Consider the following 16,151-nt stretch of genomic DNA (forward strand, 5'->3'; position numbering starts at 1 on the left):
GACACTCCACATATTGTTTTATTTCATATTTTCGAAATGTATCGTTCACTCGAGTGGGTCACAAATTGTGAACTGAATCCTCATTATTGCTATTCAAATTCTCTATTCTTGCCCTGGGCATCGATTCGCCTTCATTGAGAGTTACAGTACTTGTGCAGCTCAAACTCCTTGCCCTGCCCAAACGTCAACACCTTGATCGGAAGAATTGCAATTAGTATTCTCACACGGAGCCATGCCACCATTTTCGCAGCAAGGCAAAGGCATGCCTTCTGCCAGTTTTTTTTCAAAATGCCTAAGTTTGGCTTGTCCACTGGCCAGCGATTTCAGCAGGATCTGCTTTTCAGCCAGTCGGAGTTGGACGGCCGCATGAGCGTGAGCCGATAGATCGGGTTGCTGTAGCATGACACTGTCCTCCTGATGTACATAATGAGGAAGAATGTTCAAGGACATTCTAATGAGAACAAAATGTGCTAGTATTTCATTTCACAACAATGTACTAACCTCAGATGTAGTTTTATAGTTCCTGAGCAGCAGAGTAAGCCTGGTCTCCAGGAACGTCCACAATTTGATTTCATTCCCCCAGCTAACTGGAAATTCAGGATTACTCAGGTTTAAGATCTTATTGACTGAGTCCCCCACAAGGTAGTCTTTCAGTTCTTCTGTAATCAAACAAAACCAGAAGTCCTCGTGTAAAAACACGATAGAAAAAAAACAAAAGGATGCAACAACACATTAGATCTTCTCGCAGTTTGTGACCATGTCCATTTTGAGATCATTATCTATTCGCTGCACATGACTTGACTGAATGACAAGTCTTAATCAAATTGAAGATAAAAACAGATGAGTTGATCATGATGAAGTTCATAAAGTACTGTTTAAACCAGACCCCGCTGAAATGTTCCATGTTACTGTATGCTGTAGGTGTTACCCTCTGTCATGCAGAAGACTCTCAAAAAAGCCAGCAGCTGTGCTGAAACTGGGGATCCACTGGCGTGCAGAGCAAAGACACAAGACCTAGAAATCAGAAAGGAAACCACATTTCATCCCGTGTGACACAGGATGTCGAACTTAACGTGGGCACCCCGAAGGGAACCCGAGCACACTGTAGAGTAGGTGGAAAAGTTTCAAAATGTATTTCCTATCATCATTTGGCTCAGCTACACCAAAACAGCCACAGGTCAACCATCAAATCAGTGAAAGTGTCGCCAGTCGGATTCTAAAAAGTATGACTCTACTCTTCTTGTTCAGCGATGTTCAAAACATAAATGGCTATTCAAAGGGGACTGACTCACTGATGCTCCTTTATTTTGTTGCAATTTCATACGAATATATGACAAAAGTAGTCATTCACTTACTTTCTATTTATTTCATACCTAACTGAGCGTTCAAATTTAGGAAAGAATCCTCCACCGATCTACATTCCAGCCCCGATAATGTTAAACCGACTCGTGCACGCCAAATTACTGCGGCGGCAGGATGCGCTGGTTAGACAACAATAATGGAAAAATAAAGCAAAAGAAAAAAAGCGTTGTACATACACTGGAAGGCCAGCACGTGCCAGCACCTCTGCTTTCATGGCGTAGAGTCTCTCACTTTTGCTGATGCCCAGCTTGATCTTCACCCGATCGTGGACGTTGTCTTGAAAGAAGAAGCCGTTATGGACGAAAAAGTCTGCATTGGATCTGGTGCCATAAAAAATGTAAATCTGCAGAGACACGCCCACACACACACACACACACACACACACACACACACACACACACACACACACACACACACATTGAGACCGTTCGTTCTTCTTTGAACCAATCAGAGTTTAGATTTCAGCGTGACAACGGACTTTTTCCGTCCTCTACTATGTCATCTGATTGGTTGAGCTTAAATGTGCACCAAAGATTGAGTTATAGTGACGGGCGTGTGGGACTTGGTTAAGAGTTCACTTTCATTTCTACTTTAAAATGCTTAAAAAGGGTTTAAAAATACAATCGAGTGTTTAACAATTCCATCAAATGTTTAAAAATACAATTATATTGTAAAAATATTGACTGCGCAATGCAGATTTTCACCTATCACGGGGGGTAGGAACCTTTGAACCAATTATCAGCAATAAACGAGGGGTCGCTGCAAACAAACGAACCGAAAATCAATCAATCAATCAATCAATAAGGGCGCCCAAGTCTTGTCGACATCATAAACCTCTTTTACAAGAAGGGATAGGGCAAAAGGGGAAGACATTGACATGTATTCCTAATTCAATCAAATAGTAGACCTGTGAAACTAATCGTGATGATGAGTACATCAGTCCATTGAACATCATAGCAAACACCGAGTATATTAGGATGAGGATACTGGATTCCACGCAAAAGACTTCAATACATTCAACAGTGACTCCATGACTCCATGTTCATCCCTCTTCACCTGCTCGTTCTCCTTGTAATTTGTCAGTGCCACACATTCGCAACGGTCATCCTCCAAATTGTAGCCAGTGGTGATCTGCAAATCATTAGAAACACCAAGAGAGTCAAAACCGCATGCAAACCAACATCAACCTGTCTACAAGTAGGGAACGAGCAGTCCGCATTCCCTGAAGAATTGCAGAGCCTTCAAGACATTTGAGATGTTCTAGCAGCCTGCTCTTGCGACTTTGTTCTTGTCTGCCGAGGGAACGGTATCAGTCCCAGGATCAATAAGGTCATTGAAAGACAGCTGCCATCGTAAAACTGAGAATGAGTCAGTGAGACATCAAACACACAGTAGACTCAACAAAGAAATGGTTCACAAACGCCCCCTAGAAATATTCAAAGAAAGCTTATTAAAAAAATCAAAATATACAGTTCTGCCCCCCCCCCCCTTGCACCTCTTAATTGGCTGGGTAAATGCTGGAGTTAAAAATAAAAGGGTTCATTGTAGCCAGAAGAGTTGTTAGATACAAATATAGGAGTCGGTGCAGCACATTGAAGGCATTGCCAAAAAAAAGAGAAAAAAAATCCTGCCTCATGATTCTAGTGTTAAAGTAGGAAATTATAATCCTACCAGACCATTTGTGTGGTTACACATGTCCCAAAGAGGAATGAGCGCTTGTGTGATTTGGCTGCCATCCTCAGTAGGGATCTGATTCTGACGAGTCATGACGGAAGACACAGCCCACCTGAGAAAGAAATGAGAAAATCGTCACGCAAAGGAGGATTTGAGTGATAACATACCTTGATTACGTAACATGGTCACAAGATTGCTATCCCAAAGCTGAACTAATGATCAAGCAGGAGTAACAAAAAAAAACAAAAAAAAACAAAAACCTGCGTATGATCATTTCTAAACTTTACTGCTTGCACACTGACCTGTAATCATCAAATGTGAAGCTGTCCTTCAAGGGGAGAACGGCGGCAGCAGGATGAGTCTGGAAATGATGACAAACTGTTCTATATATATATATATATATATATATATATATATATATATATATATATATATATATATATAGATATAGATATAGATATAGAACACGTGCCAATATGATGGCAGTTCCATAAGAGTTGACCACGCTGAAGGTGAAGAGCTTAGCCGGTAGCGAGCCCGTCTTGGCTTTGTCCTCTTTCGTGCTTTCGTGTGTGTGTGTGTGTGTGTGTGTGTGTGTGTGTGTGTGTGTGTGTGTGTGTGTGTGTGTGTGTGTGTGTGTATATATATATATATATATATATATATATATATCTAGTGTTTGACGCAAACAGATGAACATTGCGTCCTTTTAGTCTCGTAAATGGGACACGTCTTTTGGCAGCCCAAAATAATCCAATTGGAAAAAGACTCATTTAGCAGACTTAATTGACACTTTGCTCATGTGAGTGTTGTTCCTGTTCACTGCATGTTTTCAGTGTTATCCTCAATGTTTCCCTACCTGTAAAAGTTTGTAGAAGTAGGCATACTGGCGTGCTGTGTTCTTGAATTGGCTAAAGACATCCTGAATAGCTTGTGTGCCCAGAAGCAGCTGAACCTCTTCTGGCTGGTAATACAGCGGGGTACTGTAATCCTGGGGAAGACTGCGAATATACGGCAGCCACCTAGATGTCGGATCGGCGCGCTCGCAAAGCAGGTGGAAGGCGAGTGACACATTGCCCATTGCCTTCAGAATTCGGTCCTGGCGTAGCAGAGGTCCTAAGACAATTCAATCCATTTGGACACTACTTTGACAATGTGGCACACATCAGCGGTAAAGCACAGGAAGAAAACAAATGCTCCGGGTGATGTCATGCTAACATTTGGTTGGCTTCAATAAAGCTGGAAAATCCTTACCCAGGACAGAGGTTTGTGCTGATTCCAAGGTTATCATCATCTTCCTAGGAATGCATAAGAAGAGTTCTTCTGCCTGTAAAGCCGCAGAAAAAGTCAAGCAAAGTACAGTATCATCAACACCACACTCATTTTCACCTTGATGTCTTTCTTGGCTTGAAGACCATAGCCTTCTTTTCCAAAGTTGCCAATTTGAAGACCATCACAGGACGACCCGTTGGTTTTTGCCCAGGACAGCAGATCTTGGAAATGCCTGTGTCTGCAACCCTCAAATACGACCGACATACCTGAAATAGGACACCAGGTGTTGGAAATGCCTGTGTCTGCAACCCTCAAATACGACCCACGTACCTGAAATAGGACACTTTGAATTTTGACTTACATTTGCAGTACTTATATGAAAATGTCAAATTAGAAATAGGATGCTCTGAAATGCTTTCCCCGTAGCCCCGTCCGTATGAAAAGGCTTTACGACATTCTAATTCATTCGACGGTATAGGACCCAGCGACTAACAGACATCGAGAGAGCGAGCGAGAGAAACACAGACATTCGATAGGATTGTATTGTATTGATGTATATAAAAAGTATTGACCACCACGATATACTTAGTTTCGCCCATGAGCCTCGCAGCGATTCAACGTACGACTCGTCGTCACTGTTGCCATGATGTGGCGACATCACAAATGACAGCACATCCCATCAAATGTAGACAAGTCAAATTACCCTTCTGTTTCTTGCGGATCTTCTCAACCAAGCTTTTGATTTGGATATATTCCTCCCACTCTTCACTGGCAGATGGGGATTCACTGCTGCACTCTGAAGAATAAAAAACAAACAAACCACTAAACTATTCAAACATGGACATCGCGTAGCATAGTCTTTTGGGTATCCACCCTGAACCGTGTTCAAAATTAGTAGGCAGCATTTCAGCACGCCCGTGACCTACTTTGCAGAAGTTCAACAATCAGATTCATCATCTCTTTGGGAGAAGGCAAAGCACTAGCTCCTGATCCAGACTTCTGAATCTTCACTCGACTTTTCTTTCCCATGGCGATGGATGGACTGCAGCACTGGGGGTAAGGGAGGATGAGTAGTGGGGTTGGAAATGAGGGGGGGGGGGGGTTAGGGTTATTGTCAGTATTGTGTAGTACTAATATTAGCCGACAACTTGTAATATATGGGGCACAGTGCTCAAGGTGCACTTCCAAATAACAAACGCACCGAGCTCCAAAATGTCCATCAGTCTCTTGGATGTTTGAAAATTGCTACACAAATTGTTCGAATCTCCAGCAGGCTCGCGAACCTTGTGTGGGAAAAGCGGTTCAGAAAACGGATGGATTGATCATAAAGGATTAAACAATAGGAACGATATAGGTACTAGTACGAGTATGGATAATTGTCATTTCTGCAAGCGATCAGAAGAGGGCGTTGTATTTCACAAATGTATTCACAAGTTAAACACAACTGGACAATTTGGCTGTATTTGTGTGACAGATTTGTCAAATTCTGAAAGGAAGAATAAGAATGTCTAGGGTCCTCCTTGAAAACGACATGCTGCATCTCAATGCAGCAAACATGACGACTGGATAAACATTGCCCCAATTGCCAGTTATATGAGAGGCCAATTCATCTGGAAACCAGTTGAGTAACACCGCAACAAAACAATATTAGCACGCCAGCCAGCCACCGCCGTATTCGGGGGTCCGTGGGAAGACTCCCTACATCATATTGCGTGGCAATACGATTAGCATTAGTCATCAGTTTGTGGAGGCAAGGAGAACCCCATGCAAGGTAAAAGGAGAGCGGAGGGAGGCGTACTTTATTGCCCCTGCTTTCTATCTTTAGAAGCATGCTCATACTTGCTGTTAGCTTCTTGGCAATTCATTAGTGACGGCGAGGTTACACGGGGTTCGAAAACTATGGATTACCTTTGCCAATAACTCTCAAATGCACGGAAGAACATGAGCATTCTTAAATAGGACATACCCTTCCTTCACGTGACGACAACCACGGTGTGGCTACTTGTCCAACTTTTTTGATTTTCTTATTATTGTTCTCGTTCTTCTGTAAAGCAAATTGCTTGCATTACTGCCATCTACCGGACTGGAGTATAGATCGGTCGGGAAGTACAAGAGCAATGTTCACCTTAATTGATTTCTTTTTCCATAAACAGTGGCCGCCCAACAAGCACAACACATTCAAACGCGCATACGACATAAAACTGCGCTGACTTAATTGTGTCGGTCCGCACAGGATAATAGTTCCAAAGACTTCTGGGTGAAACAATATAATTATTGACAATTATAAGTCTTTACGAAAATATATTTGGACCCTGACATCAAAAGACAAAACTAATAGACATCGAATTATTTTAAGGTGAGTGGTCACAGTAAAAAAATAAAATAAAAGTGCGTGCGCGTGAGTGTAACTATGTACGTAGATAACATAAAGCTGACTGCAGGAAAACTTTGGGTAATTGATATAAACATAGTACAATGTTGGGAATGGCTGAGCCAAGTAACGAGGTAAACATACACGGACGTGGACCATTCATTATAAAGGTATTTTGTTTTAGTGCAGTTGCTGTACTGTTAGTGACACAAGATGGCGACATTCTGCGCATGCGCGCTCCAGATGGTACTGGGTTGACAGATCGTGTCTTGACAGTGAGTGTTTTACGTCACCCATGGCAACGGATAATAACACAAACGCAGAAGCTTGCCGTAAGATGGACATACATACACAGATGAGAGTTTTTATTAACGATATTGACTCATTCACATCTAAATGTATTGCAAAGGTAAAATCTATAGACGTGTAGAATTAAAAGGTCCACGTGAAATGGATATGATAAAAGGTGTTTCTTGTTGACAGTGTCTTTCCAAACATACGATTGAAGGTGATGGCTCGGCTGAGAAAGAGGGTCGGACATTGAAATCGTGCGACTCTGTGCCACAAAGTTATGAAGTGGTTGGAACGAGTTCGTTTGTTTCAGAGGAGATCAGACCATTTGTGTTGGAGGCATACGTTGTGAGTACTAACAAAAGTTCAACATGAAAAATAAAGCCACAAACTGAAAAGGTGACTTAAAGATCAACTATCTATTGTGATTAGCAAATGAGTAGGGAAAACGTTCTACAAAAGCTGATGGAATGTGACGTCATCATCTACAACATTACTGGGCATCCTGAACAGGTAGATGAAGCGCGCTGGGCTGTTACAGGTAGGGGATATAGTCATTGCAATAATAATAATAATAATAATAACAATAACGAGAGGTGTTTTCCATTTTGTGTTGCATATTTGCAGCCCTCCATGACAATAAAGAACATTTTAAGCGACCAAAAAGGTTTATCCTCATCTCTACAGTAATGACTTGGGCATGCAGTGAGCCAATCAGTTCTGTAAGTATTTTGGAAGGATGTATTGTGTCTGCTGTTCACGCAGATTTGAGGATCTGAGATTTAGAGGTGCTACAGAGAGGTCTATGATTGCTTCTTCTTTTTTCTCCAGTACATAATATGTTATCCCCCCCCCCAAAAAAAAACACCATTTTGTTTTATCATGGGAGGAAAGCAAAGAAGCTAGAGAAAATCCACACAAGCACTGGGAGATGATGCAAATGTCAATGTGTTTGCCCATCCCTGTGTGCTCTATGTGTTGCCTTCATCGTTTCACATAGTAACCTCCTTTTTTTTCCCTCTCTCTCTGTCAAAGGATGAGCTGGAGCTCCCTTTTACCGATGATGATTTTAGAAGAAGAATACCCCATCCAAACTTTAAAAAGCACCTGGAGCTGGAGAAATTGGTTGCCAAAATGGGCAAGATGGTACGTTTCATAGCGACTCTGCGTTGAAGTTCTACGGACACAATTGTAGATAGATGGATACTTTATCCATCCCCGCCCGGGGGGAAATTCAGGAGCCAGCAGTTAGATACAGAAACACAAGGATAGATAAACAGACAACATAGCTTAATATGAATAAATAACAAATAGATCAATAATAAATAGATGAACGATGAATGGATAAACAATAAACAGTGTCACAGCCCCCTGTTTGAAAGGGTTTCATCTCAGTTCTTAGCTTTTGATAGCATTGAGCGAGTAGACTTTTTATATCCATCGGAGGACCTTTGCATACTCACGCATTCATTTGATTTTTCTATTGGAGTTGTTTGGTTACATTTGGCACTTCTAGCAAAAATCTGTTTGTTACTGCTTCTAGGACAGAGCATTGTTTTCCACATATGTTGTGGTGTCAGGACTTCAGTATGGAATGGGAGAGCAGGTCTTCCATCTATTTTTCAAGGTAACAGATTGCTGCTTATTCTGGCACAAAACGTGGTTGCCTTCCTTGCGAAATAAATATACATGTCATCACTTAGCCTTGAGGCTTCTCACATCCTCTTCCTCTCCCCATTTAAGAATCAGTTGCGTTACGCATACGGGATGGCGATGGACACTTGTCAAAAGAGGAACACCACACGGTGACACGGTCACACGGTGACACAGTGACACGGTGACACTGTTAGTGCGCCGCAGTCCTTTGCTTGACTTCACACTCTTTTCTTTGCTCGTTACACGCGTCCGTGTCCTAGTTTACACACACACACACACCGAGCGCACATTCTCCATTTTCTGGTCATTGTCAGCAGCGGCGCTTCTTCACTGAATTACTCCCTGGGCCAAACGACTTCAGAGCAATTCCATATGAAGCAAAATTCTGAACGACTGTTTGTGATGGCTTCATTCTTTTTTTTCCCCCCTCAAACCATTTTTTTCTGGATTTTACAGCTGTCATGGCTGGGACAAGAAAATGAAATAGCAGTCTTTGGAGAGGGCAACAACATTGTTCCCACCATTCACGTCAGTGACCTTGCAAGGTTGGTCACAACAGCAATCCTCTATTCAGTGTTTTCTGTCAATAATCACATCTATGAATGAATAGCTGTCGTTAAATGAAAAGAGGTGTCCAATTGTTCCCTTCATCAATCACAGTGGGTGGGCTCTTCTGGTTGCCTGAAACAGCTGAATTGTTCACGCTCCAAATCGGAGGCAAGCCTCGTAAACTAAACAAGAAGGTTTCATTTTCACACAAGACTCAATTTCCCCCAAAAAGTATCATCTTTTTTAACCTCAACGTACTTGGTACCATACTGGCGCCATCACCAATACCAACATCTCAGGTTTGGCACAGCTCTAGTATGCTTTTAACTGTCGTTTTCGTTTCTTCCCATTATAGTGTTATCCAAAAGATCATTGAGATCCAGCCGAAGCCTTATTACTTGGTCGCTGTGGACTATTCCAACAACACCATGGAGGACATTGTCAAGGCATGTATGAACGTTAGATATTGTCAATGTCAGGCAGAATGTTCAAAATGGCAACCACATATTTTCGAACACGTCAACGTACATTGTCACACTTGCAATTTATACTATCACACAGACTGACTGGTTCTATGAGTACAGCGTGCAATGCACTTACTTTGTCACTTCAGGGAATATTACAAGTCATGCCATTTGGAAGCAGGGAGCGTTGCAACGCGGTGCGGCACCTTCAACCTGATTTTCCCTACTTCTTTGCCCCCAACTTAAAAAAAGGGCCTTGGTCCTTAGAACAACTCAGATCTTCCTCTTTTTCTTTTTGCAGCTTATTGCAAGGTTGATGACCTTAAACAAAGAAAACATTGCATTATTTGGAGGTATCGAACTAAGTTCAGTAATTGCATACCAGGAAAATATAAAGCACGACTAAGTAAATAGGCAACTTAACTGAGCGTTGAAACAAACATAAACATCCACTTTGCCTTTGTGAATCCTTCGAACTGATTGAGCCGCTCAAACAAACCAAGCTTTAACTGCACTTGAAAGAATAGCATGCAAGACGAGTCCATTTCCTACCGGTTGCGTGTGACTAGGAACTGAGGAATCTCTGGGTTGTCGGTTTTGTTTCTTTGCTTTCTCTGGTTGAAGTTTTTGACCCTCATCAACAGGCTTTCTTTCCCAGCTCACATGATGCTCTGTAGGCAATATGGCCGTCCGTCCGTCCGTCCGTCCGTCCGTCTTTCCGTCCCTGGCATCTGACAGGACGCTTGGTGAATTGTGATGCGGCTGTTTTTCCCTCTCTGCTCCCTGCCGGTCTGGACAGGGACTATTTTCACTGCATGATCTCTGCCTCTTGTCAGTTGACGCGACAGGCCTGCGCCGTCGTGCGCACGCTTCGAAAGGGCACGGATGCAAAATGACATTTCATTTTGTTCTGTTTTTCACCAGTCCATTGCCGGTGCGCTCGGATCGGGGAAGATCCAGAGGAAGCCATTTGAAGAGGCCTTCCTAAAACAGGACTTCAGTGTAGGTTGCAGTATGTGGTTCACTTCAAACGCCAATAGAAAGCTGACCATTTTTGATCTAGCGTGCGCATTTCAAGAAATCCAAATTCTCCTTTCACAGTTTCTTGTCTGTCTTATTCTTAAAAGATCATGGATATTGATTTATTGCGCGTCAACCTTTGCATGGAAGGTGTCCATCTCAAGGAACTGTTCACTGTCCACTGGTTGTGTGAGTTTGGTCTTGTGGAGAACATCGAACTGGTGGTAGAAGAGTACCGCCAGAGCAGGGGACTGCTGGTATGTACTGAATGGACCAAAACAACCGTCGCACGCAAATGCATACTATTACGACTGTCAACATCCAACTCCTGCTGCATCCAAAAAGTCAAAGTGTACTACATCTGTAACACTTGGCAGCTCTGGAGCATATTTTTCAGCCCATTTAGGTCAACTTCCAGACCATTGCACATTTCATTGTCACACTATTTTTGCCAATAACTTGAAATGTTTCAATCTCTTGTGCACTCCCAGCCCATTCGTATGTGTGTTCTGGGTCCTCCTGCAGTGGGGAAAAGCACAGTGTCTCAACAAATATGTGACCACTATAAACTCCACCACATCAGGCTGAAGGAGACAATCTCCGAGACCATCTCACACCTGGTAAGAACTCTTTTTTTTTTTTTTTTTTGCCCATTCATGCAGGGAAACGTCACATATTACTTCGATGGCAATATCACATGTTTAAATGTAGTCCTGTTGTGATCCAGGAATTTATGATTAGAAATACTCCTTCAGACATAGACAATGAGGAATCAACATCAGCAACAGAAGCCCAGGAACTGCTGAACATTTTCAAGGAGAACATGGAACAGAACGGAGGTACGGCGGGCGGGGGCGTAAACTTGAATGCACCGCAATCGCCGCACTGAACAAGCCACAAATAAAGCTGGAACAAGAAGATGTTTGAAGAGGTAACTCTGTTCCCTGGGAGTCTAATTGTATATTCGACTGCGACTGACTGGCCAGCAGTTGCGGATGCAGTCTGCCTTTCGCCCAATGGCAGCTGCCCTGGTCGGGATGAGCAGTGTTGTAAAAAGGATCGCTGTGGAAAGCCAGCTGAACATTTGGTGCATTCCCAAGCGCTTATGCCGAGACTCAAGCTTTGTCTCAAATGTGTTTTATTCTAACTTTGATGTTGAAAATCATATGTTTCAAATTTGATGTTTTGTGACATAGATCGTTGCCATTTAGGTGTTTTAGATGACCAGCTGTTGGTGAAGATGATGATAGATAAACTCATGTCCAACCCCTGCAAAAACCAGGGCTTTGTACTGGATGGATTTCCAAAGACGTATGAGCAGGCCAAAGAGCTTTTCCACGGTAACTGAATCCAAGATCATAATCACATATACAGTAAGATGCCCATAGCGTGCGCGCTCACAATCATACATGCACACAATTCATAAAACATGTATCTGCATTTCTTTTTTAGTTGATGAGCATGAATCAGACGAGAGAGCATCTTTGACTTCCTTATACAACAAGAAGATAATGCCAGGTTCGCCATGCAGCCCCCACACTGTGAAACTCCCTCCCCGACCACCTAAGAGCACCCCAATCCACTGACTCTTTCAAAACCGGACTTAAAACTCACCTCTTTACTTTGGCATTTCTGTAATTCCTGTTTTTATAGCCTGGTTGTCGTCCAGTTGTTTTATACTTGTCCTTGCTTTTTATTCTGGTTTTTACTTGCCATGTAGCACTTTGAGATTCCTCCGAATATAAAGTGCATTATAAATATAATTTATTATTATTATTATTATTATTATTATTGTTCGACCGCCAAGAAGTAGTTATTCAAGTGGAAAAATTGGGTTACATGTCATTAAAGGGCACGAGCCCAATATTGGCACCTTTATGATAGGTCTGTATTCAAAAATATATATAATGTCAGTACTACAATTCTCCCCTGAAAGAAAAGTCGATATTATTTTGGGACAGAGTGGCGGTGGACTTACTCGCGCCCATGTTTTAGGTGGACTCTGCTCGATTGACACATCAGCCTTTTCTTTGCCTTTGCTCTGTGTGTCTCTTGCAGAGTTTGTTTTGTGCCTGGATGCATCAGATTCCTTTTTGAAAGATCGAGTGATCAACCTCTCTGAGCGGTTGGTCCAGGAACACAAATATGAGCACGAGCAGTTCCTGCAAATTTTAGCCAAATACAGAGAGAAAAACATGGAAGAAGAAAGTGTTGTCACTTACTTTGAGGAGTTGGACATCAAGCCTTTTTTAATTGGTAACAGCCTTTCTGAAACCTTTTAAGTCATGCACCCTTGCACAAGGTCTTGGCTTTTTTTCACTGGTGATCCTCCATATGCATCTCAGTTGTCATCATAAAAATAGATTTCAAGTAGTGTTTATGTACATAGCATAGCATAGCATAGCATAGCATGAGCGCTGCTTTCGACACAGTGGACCTCTCAGATGCTGTGCACAAATGCTTCACATCATACCACACAGACGGGACTTTTTTCCTCCACAAAATCTCCAAATCATTTCTTTGATCCATTCTTTGTTCATCTTTACAGAAATTACCAGTGCCAATTCACCTGACAACCAACTGCTGTTGCATCAAATCTGCGAAAGAGTGGGTCAACCCAGAAACTATGAGCAGAGACACCACAAGGTACAGGAATGGGAAAGTGAGCTGATAGAGACGCTTGAGAAAGCAAAGAGGGAACAAAAGCAGAGGGACGAAGCCAGACAGAGATCTGAACATTGGGAGCTGTGGGTACGAAGCTTTCTTCTATCATTCTATCTGGAATTCATCTCGTTTGCTTGAGATGATTTGAACTGGGCGGGGGAAAAAAAACAACAATTTTTATCAACTGTGGGCCTATATAATTACAAATAGCTTGATCATGATTTGTAACAGACACAAAGCCCTGGGTATCCATCCATCCATCCATCCATCCATCCATCCAACCAGTACTGTTTGTGTGTGCATTTGAAAGTCTCACACTTTAGAGGAGAAGAGGCAACGGGAAGTGCAGCAATTGGAGGTTCTGTCTGTGCCGATGAAGACGTACTTGATGGAGCACGTCATAAGCACTCTGTCTCAAGGCTTGATTGCATGTGGCTCAGCATGGCCAGAGGACCCAATAGACTTCCTGGTAATGAAGTGAGATTGAGATTTTGCCTTGAAATCTTCCTTGAATTTTATTCTGTATCATTTCAGGCAGAGTATCTGATCAAGAATAACCCCTGACACATTTTTGGGATCACAGAAGTCCGCATCCTTCGTCGGCTGTAACAGAGAGCGTACAGGAGTGACTTCGTGACCTTCACATTTTCAGGGCTTTTTTCTTGAAACGATTCCCATCAAATGCAATTTTAAATCTATTCGGAATTTGATATCTGCCGACCATTGACGCAAGATTGTTTTGAACGCCAAGTCGCTTCAGATTTGGAGTGTACAGTACAGGAGGTTTTAAAGGCGATGCCAATTCACGTCATGTGCTCTGCCAAATAGGACTTGCCTTTCCTGTGAGTGAAATACAAGAAAATCAATCTTGAAAATCAGCAGATAACTGAAACAATTCAAACTGGTTAGTAGTAGTGTAGTTCAACTGACCTACAGGAGAAAAACACAGTCATCATTTAATTAAAAGGAGATTCAGTGAATAATATGGAGTCAATGACATTGGTGGTGCATTCAGTAAACAATGTGTATTCATTAAACAAACAAAGATGCAATCAGTAACAGTTAAGTGCATTTGAAATGCTTCAAGCGCTAAATAAATGTTTGGGAGGTTTTCCTCTTACCCATGATTGAATGGTCAACGAAGACAGTGACGGCAGACAGACTTCTCCACACGTTGAAAAACGAAGCCATGACTAGAATTGAATCATTTTCCGATATTGTTACGATCAAATGCCGTTATTTTCATCACATTTTATTCAAACAAGTGCGTCAAATGTAGTTCGTTTAAAAATGGATCGAGCCAATATAATAAAGAGCATATTGAAATGGGGAGCCGGCTATTCACCATTTTGTTTTCTTCACGTGTACATTCGATGCGCCACAAGTGTGAATTAAGGCAACCAGATGATTTCAAAGACGTCATGGTGAAAATATTGAACAGGCAGCGGCTCCGGACCGCGCCGAGTGCCTTCAATTGCTTGATGAGTTCGGAGGCGGGAGGGCGGCAGGCAGGCCTGCGTTTCTCGCGTCCCGGGCGGGCGGACGGGCGGGCGGACGGGCGGACGGACGGGCGGACGGACGGACGGGCCTGCCCCTCGCTCCCTCCCTCCGCAGTCAAATCGTCCACATTAAGACAGCGATCGTGCTATGCTTGAAGTTAGCTTGAAAAAAGAAAACGAAAAGAAAAAAAGAGAAAAGTAGGCTTGACATCAAAGTTATGTTCAATTATTCATTTCATTGAATGGAGAAATGTGTTCATCCGTCCATTTTAAATTCAAGAAATTTAACGAAGGGTTTTACGGTGAAATATTTAGGCGACTCATTTTGAACTGAAAAAAGGGCTTTACATGTTCTTACGGCAAATGTGCTTCATTTAAAGCTTAAGATGAAACCGTTTTTTAGTGCATATTCCGTGATATCACTCGATATTCTTGATGACGATGATATTGTATCACGTTTCAGAAAAAAAATCACGTTTAATAAAATACACGTATGCATTTTTTCTTAAAGAAATACGCATATGAAATGAAAACATCATTACAGTTGCATGATCATGACATTTTTTGTGAAATGTGTTTTGTTATCTTCGAAATAAATGTGTGACTCAGCTAGGACACTGAATATATATATATATATATATATATATATATATATATATATATATATATATATATATATATATATATTATATATATATATATATATATATATTTACAAACAAATCACCTACACCTAACACTTAAATTTGGAATAGTTGGATACATTTTCAAATGCTAACAATTAAAATATGCTTTGTCCTCGTGTCTCGCCTATTATAGCGATACATTTTCAAATTGATTTTATATTGATTTTTTTTATTTGCGTGTTTAATCGAATATAAAGTATTTATACGATACCTAATGTTTCAATCGATCCGTTTATTTCTTTTAATGTTTTGTTATGAATAATTCGAGCTATTTGCTCACGTTTCCTTCAATATTTTTTTAAAATGTAATTAATCAGCGCACTCTGCTTTTAGTACAAACTGTGACAATTAATATATTGTATCTGAATAATGATGAATTAGAAGTTGATTTCTTCTTTAAACACCACAGGCTAATAGAGGAAAGGTTTAACGTGACGCTTGTTGAATTTACTACGTTTTCTACGCTTTTCTTTTAGGTACCCGCGCGGGAGAGAAGAACGCTTGTCGCAGCATGATTTTATATTCCAACATCCATACTTTTGCTCTCCCTCCCTCCCTCCCGCTTGTAGGGGAGTTGGAGCATATTCCAAATGAGCGAACAGACCGCCGCTGCCGCTGCCGCCGCCGCCGCCGCCGCACGGGT

General features: G+C 41.8%; 2 protein-coding genes across 12 annotated transcripts in view; one reads left to right on the plus strand and one right to left on the minus strand.

Annotated features, from left to right (window-relative positions):
* On the minus strand, window positions 1-13,565 carry setd3 (SET domain containing 3, actin histidine methyltransferase). Of its 5 annotated transcripts, none has more exons than XM_085932366.1 (16): window positions 12,882-13,565; window positions 12,638-12,748; window positions 10,192-11,178; window positions 9,776-9,960; window positions 5,235-5,358; window positions 5,012-5,104; window positions 4,426-4,574; window positions 4,291-4,363; window positions 3,896-4,152; window positions 3,339-3,397; window positions 3,034-3,148; window positions 2,419-2,493; window positions 1,539-1,705; window positions 929-1,014; window positions 502-659; window positions 1-414 (listed from the first exon to the last, which is right to left on the minus strand). In XM_085932366.1, exons 5-16 carry the CDS (start codon window positions 5,335-5,337, stop codon window positions 160-162), a joined length of 1,590 nt encoding a protein of 529 aa, XP_085788492.1. In that variant the 5' UTR covers window positions 5,338-5,358; window positions 9,776-9,960; window positions 10,192-11,178; window positions 12,638-12,748; window positions 12,882-13,565; the 3' UTR covers window positions 1-159. The 5 variants fall into 5 exon arrangements, with proteins under 5 accessions (XP_085788492.1, XP_085788491.1, XP_085788494.1 ...); XM_085932365.1 differs by having other exon boundaries at window positions 12,638-12,777; XM_085932368.1 differs by lacking the exons at window positions 9,776-9,960; window positions 10,192-11,178; window positions 12,638-12,748; window positions 12,882-13,565 and adding exons at window positions 5,510-5,591; window positions 6,275-6,344.
* The window catches only part of ak7b (adenylate kinase 7b), an 11,725-nt gene continuing 1,557 nt past the window's right edge, over window positions 5,984-16,151 (plus strand). Inside the window, exons 1-19 of one of the 7 annotated variants that reach the window (XM_085932362.1) lie at window positions 5,984-6,079; window positions 7,163-7,318; window positions 7,403-7,511; window positions 7,598-7,692; window positions 8,006-8,116; window positions 8,514-8,597; window positions 9,083-9,171; window positions 9,531-9,621; window positions 10,564-10,641; window positions 10,767-10,916; window positions 11,151-11,279; window positions 11,387-11,498; window positions 11,856-11,999; window positions 12,112-12,177; window positions 12,718-12,915; window positions 13,208-13,410; window positions 13,555-13,792; window positions 13,858-15,020; window positions 15,985-16,149. In XM_085932362.1, coding sequence (XP_085788488.1) covers window positions 7,406-7,511; window positions 7,598-7,692; window positions 8,006-8,116; window positions 8,514-8,597; window positions 9,083-9,171; window positions 9,531-9,621; window positions 10,564-10,641; window positions 10,767-10,916; window positions 11,151-11,279; window positions 11,387-11,498; window positions 11,856-11,999; window positions 12,112-12,177; window positions 12,718-12,915; window positions 13,208-13,410; window positions 13,555-13,792; window positions 13,858-13,880 — 1,917 coding nt within the window. In that variant the 5' untranslated portion in view covers window positions 5,984-6,079; window positions 7,163-7,318; window positions 7,403-7,405 and the 3' untranslated portion in view covers window positions 13,881-15,020; window positions 15,985-16,149. Of the gene's footprint in view, window positions 6,080-6,988; window positions 7,089-7,162; window positions 7,319-7,402; window positions 7,512-7,597; window positions 7,693-8,005; window positions 8,117-8,513; window positions 8,598-9,082; window positions 9,172-9,530; window positions 9,622-10,563; window positions 10,642-10,766; window positions 10,917-11,150; window positions 11,280-11,386; window positions 11,499-11,855; window positions 12,000-12,111; window positions 12,178-12,717; window positions 12,916-13,207; window positions 13,411-13,554; window positions 13,793-13,857; window positions 15,279-15,984; window positions 16,150-16,151 lie in introns of those variants that run through there. The other 6 variants (XM_085932356.1, XM_085932359.1, XM_085932358.1 and 3 more) reach the window with 6 other exon arrangements.

The sequence above is a fragment of the Syngnathus leptorhynchus genome, chromosome 15 (assembly GCF_054491065.1).
Source record: "Syngnathus leptorhynchus isolate UIUO chromosome 15, UIUO_Slep, whole genome shotgun sequence".
Classification (NCBI taxonomy): Eukaryota; Metazoa; Chordata; class Actinopteri; order Syngnathiformes; family Syngnathidae; genus Syngnathus; species Syngnathus leptorhynchus.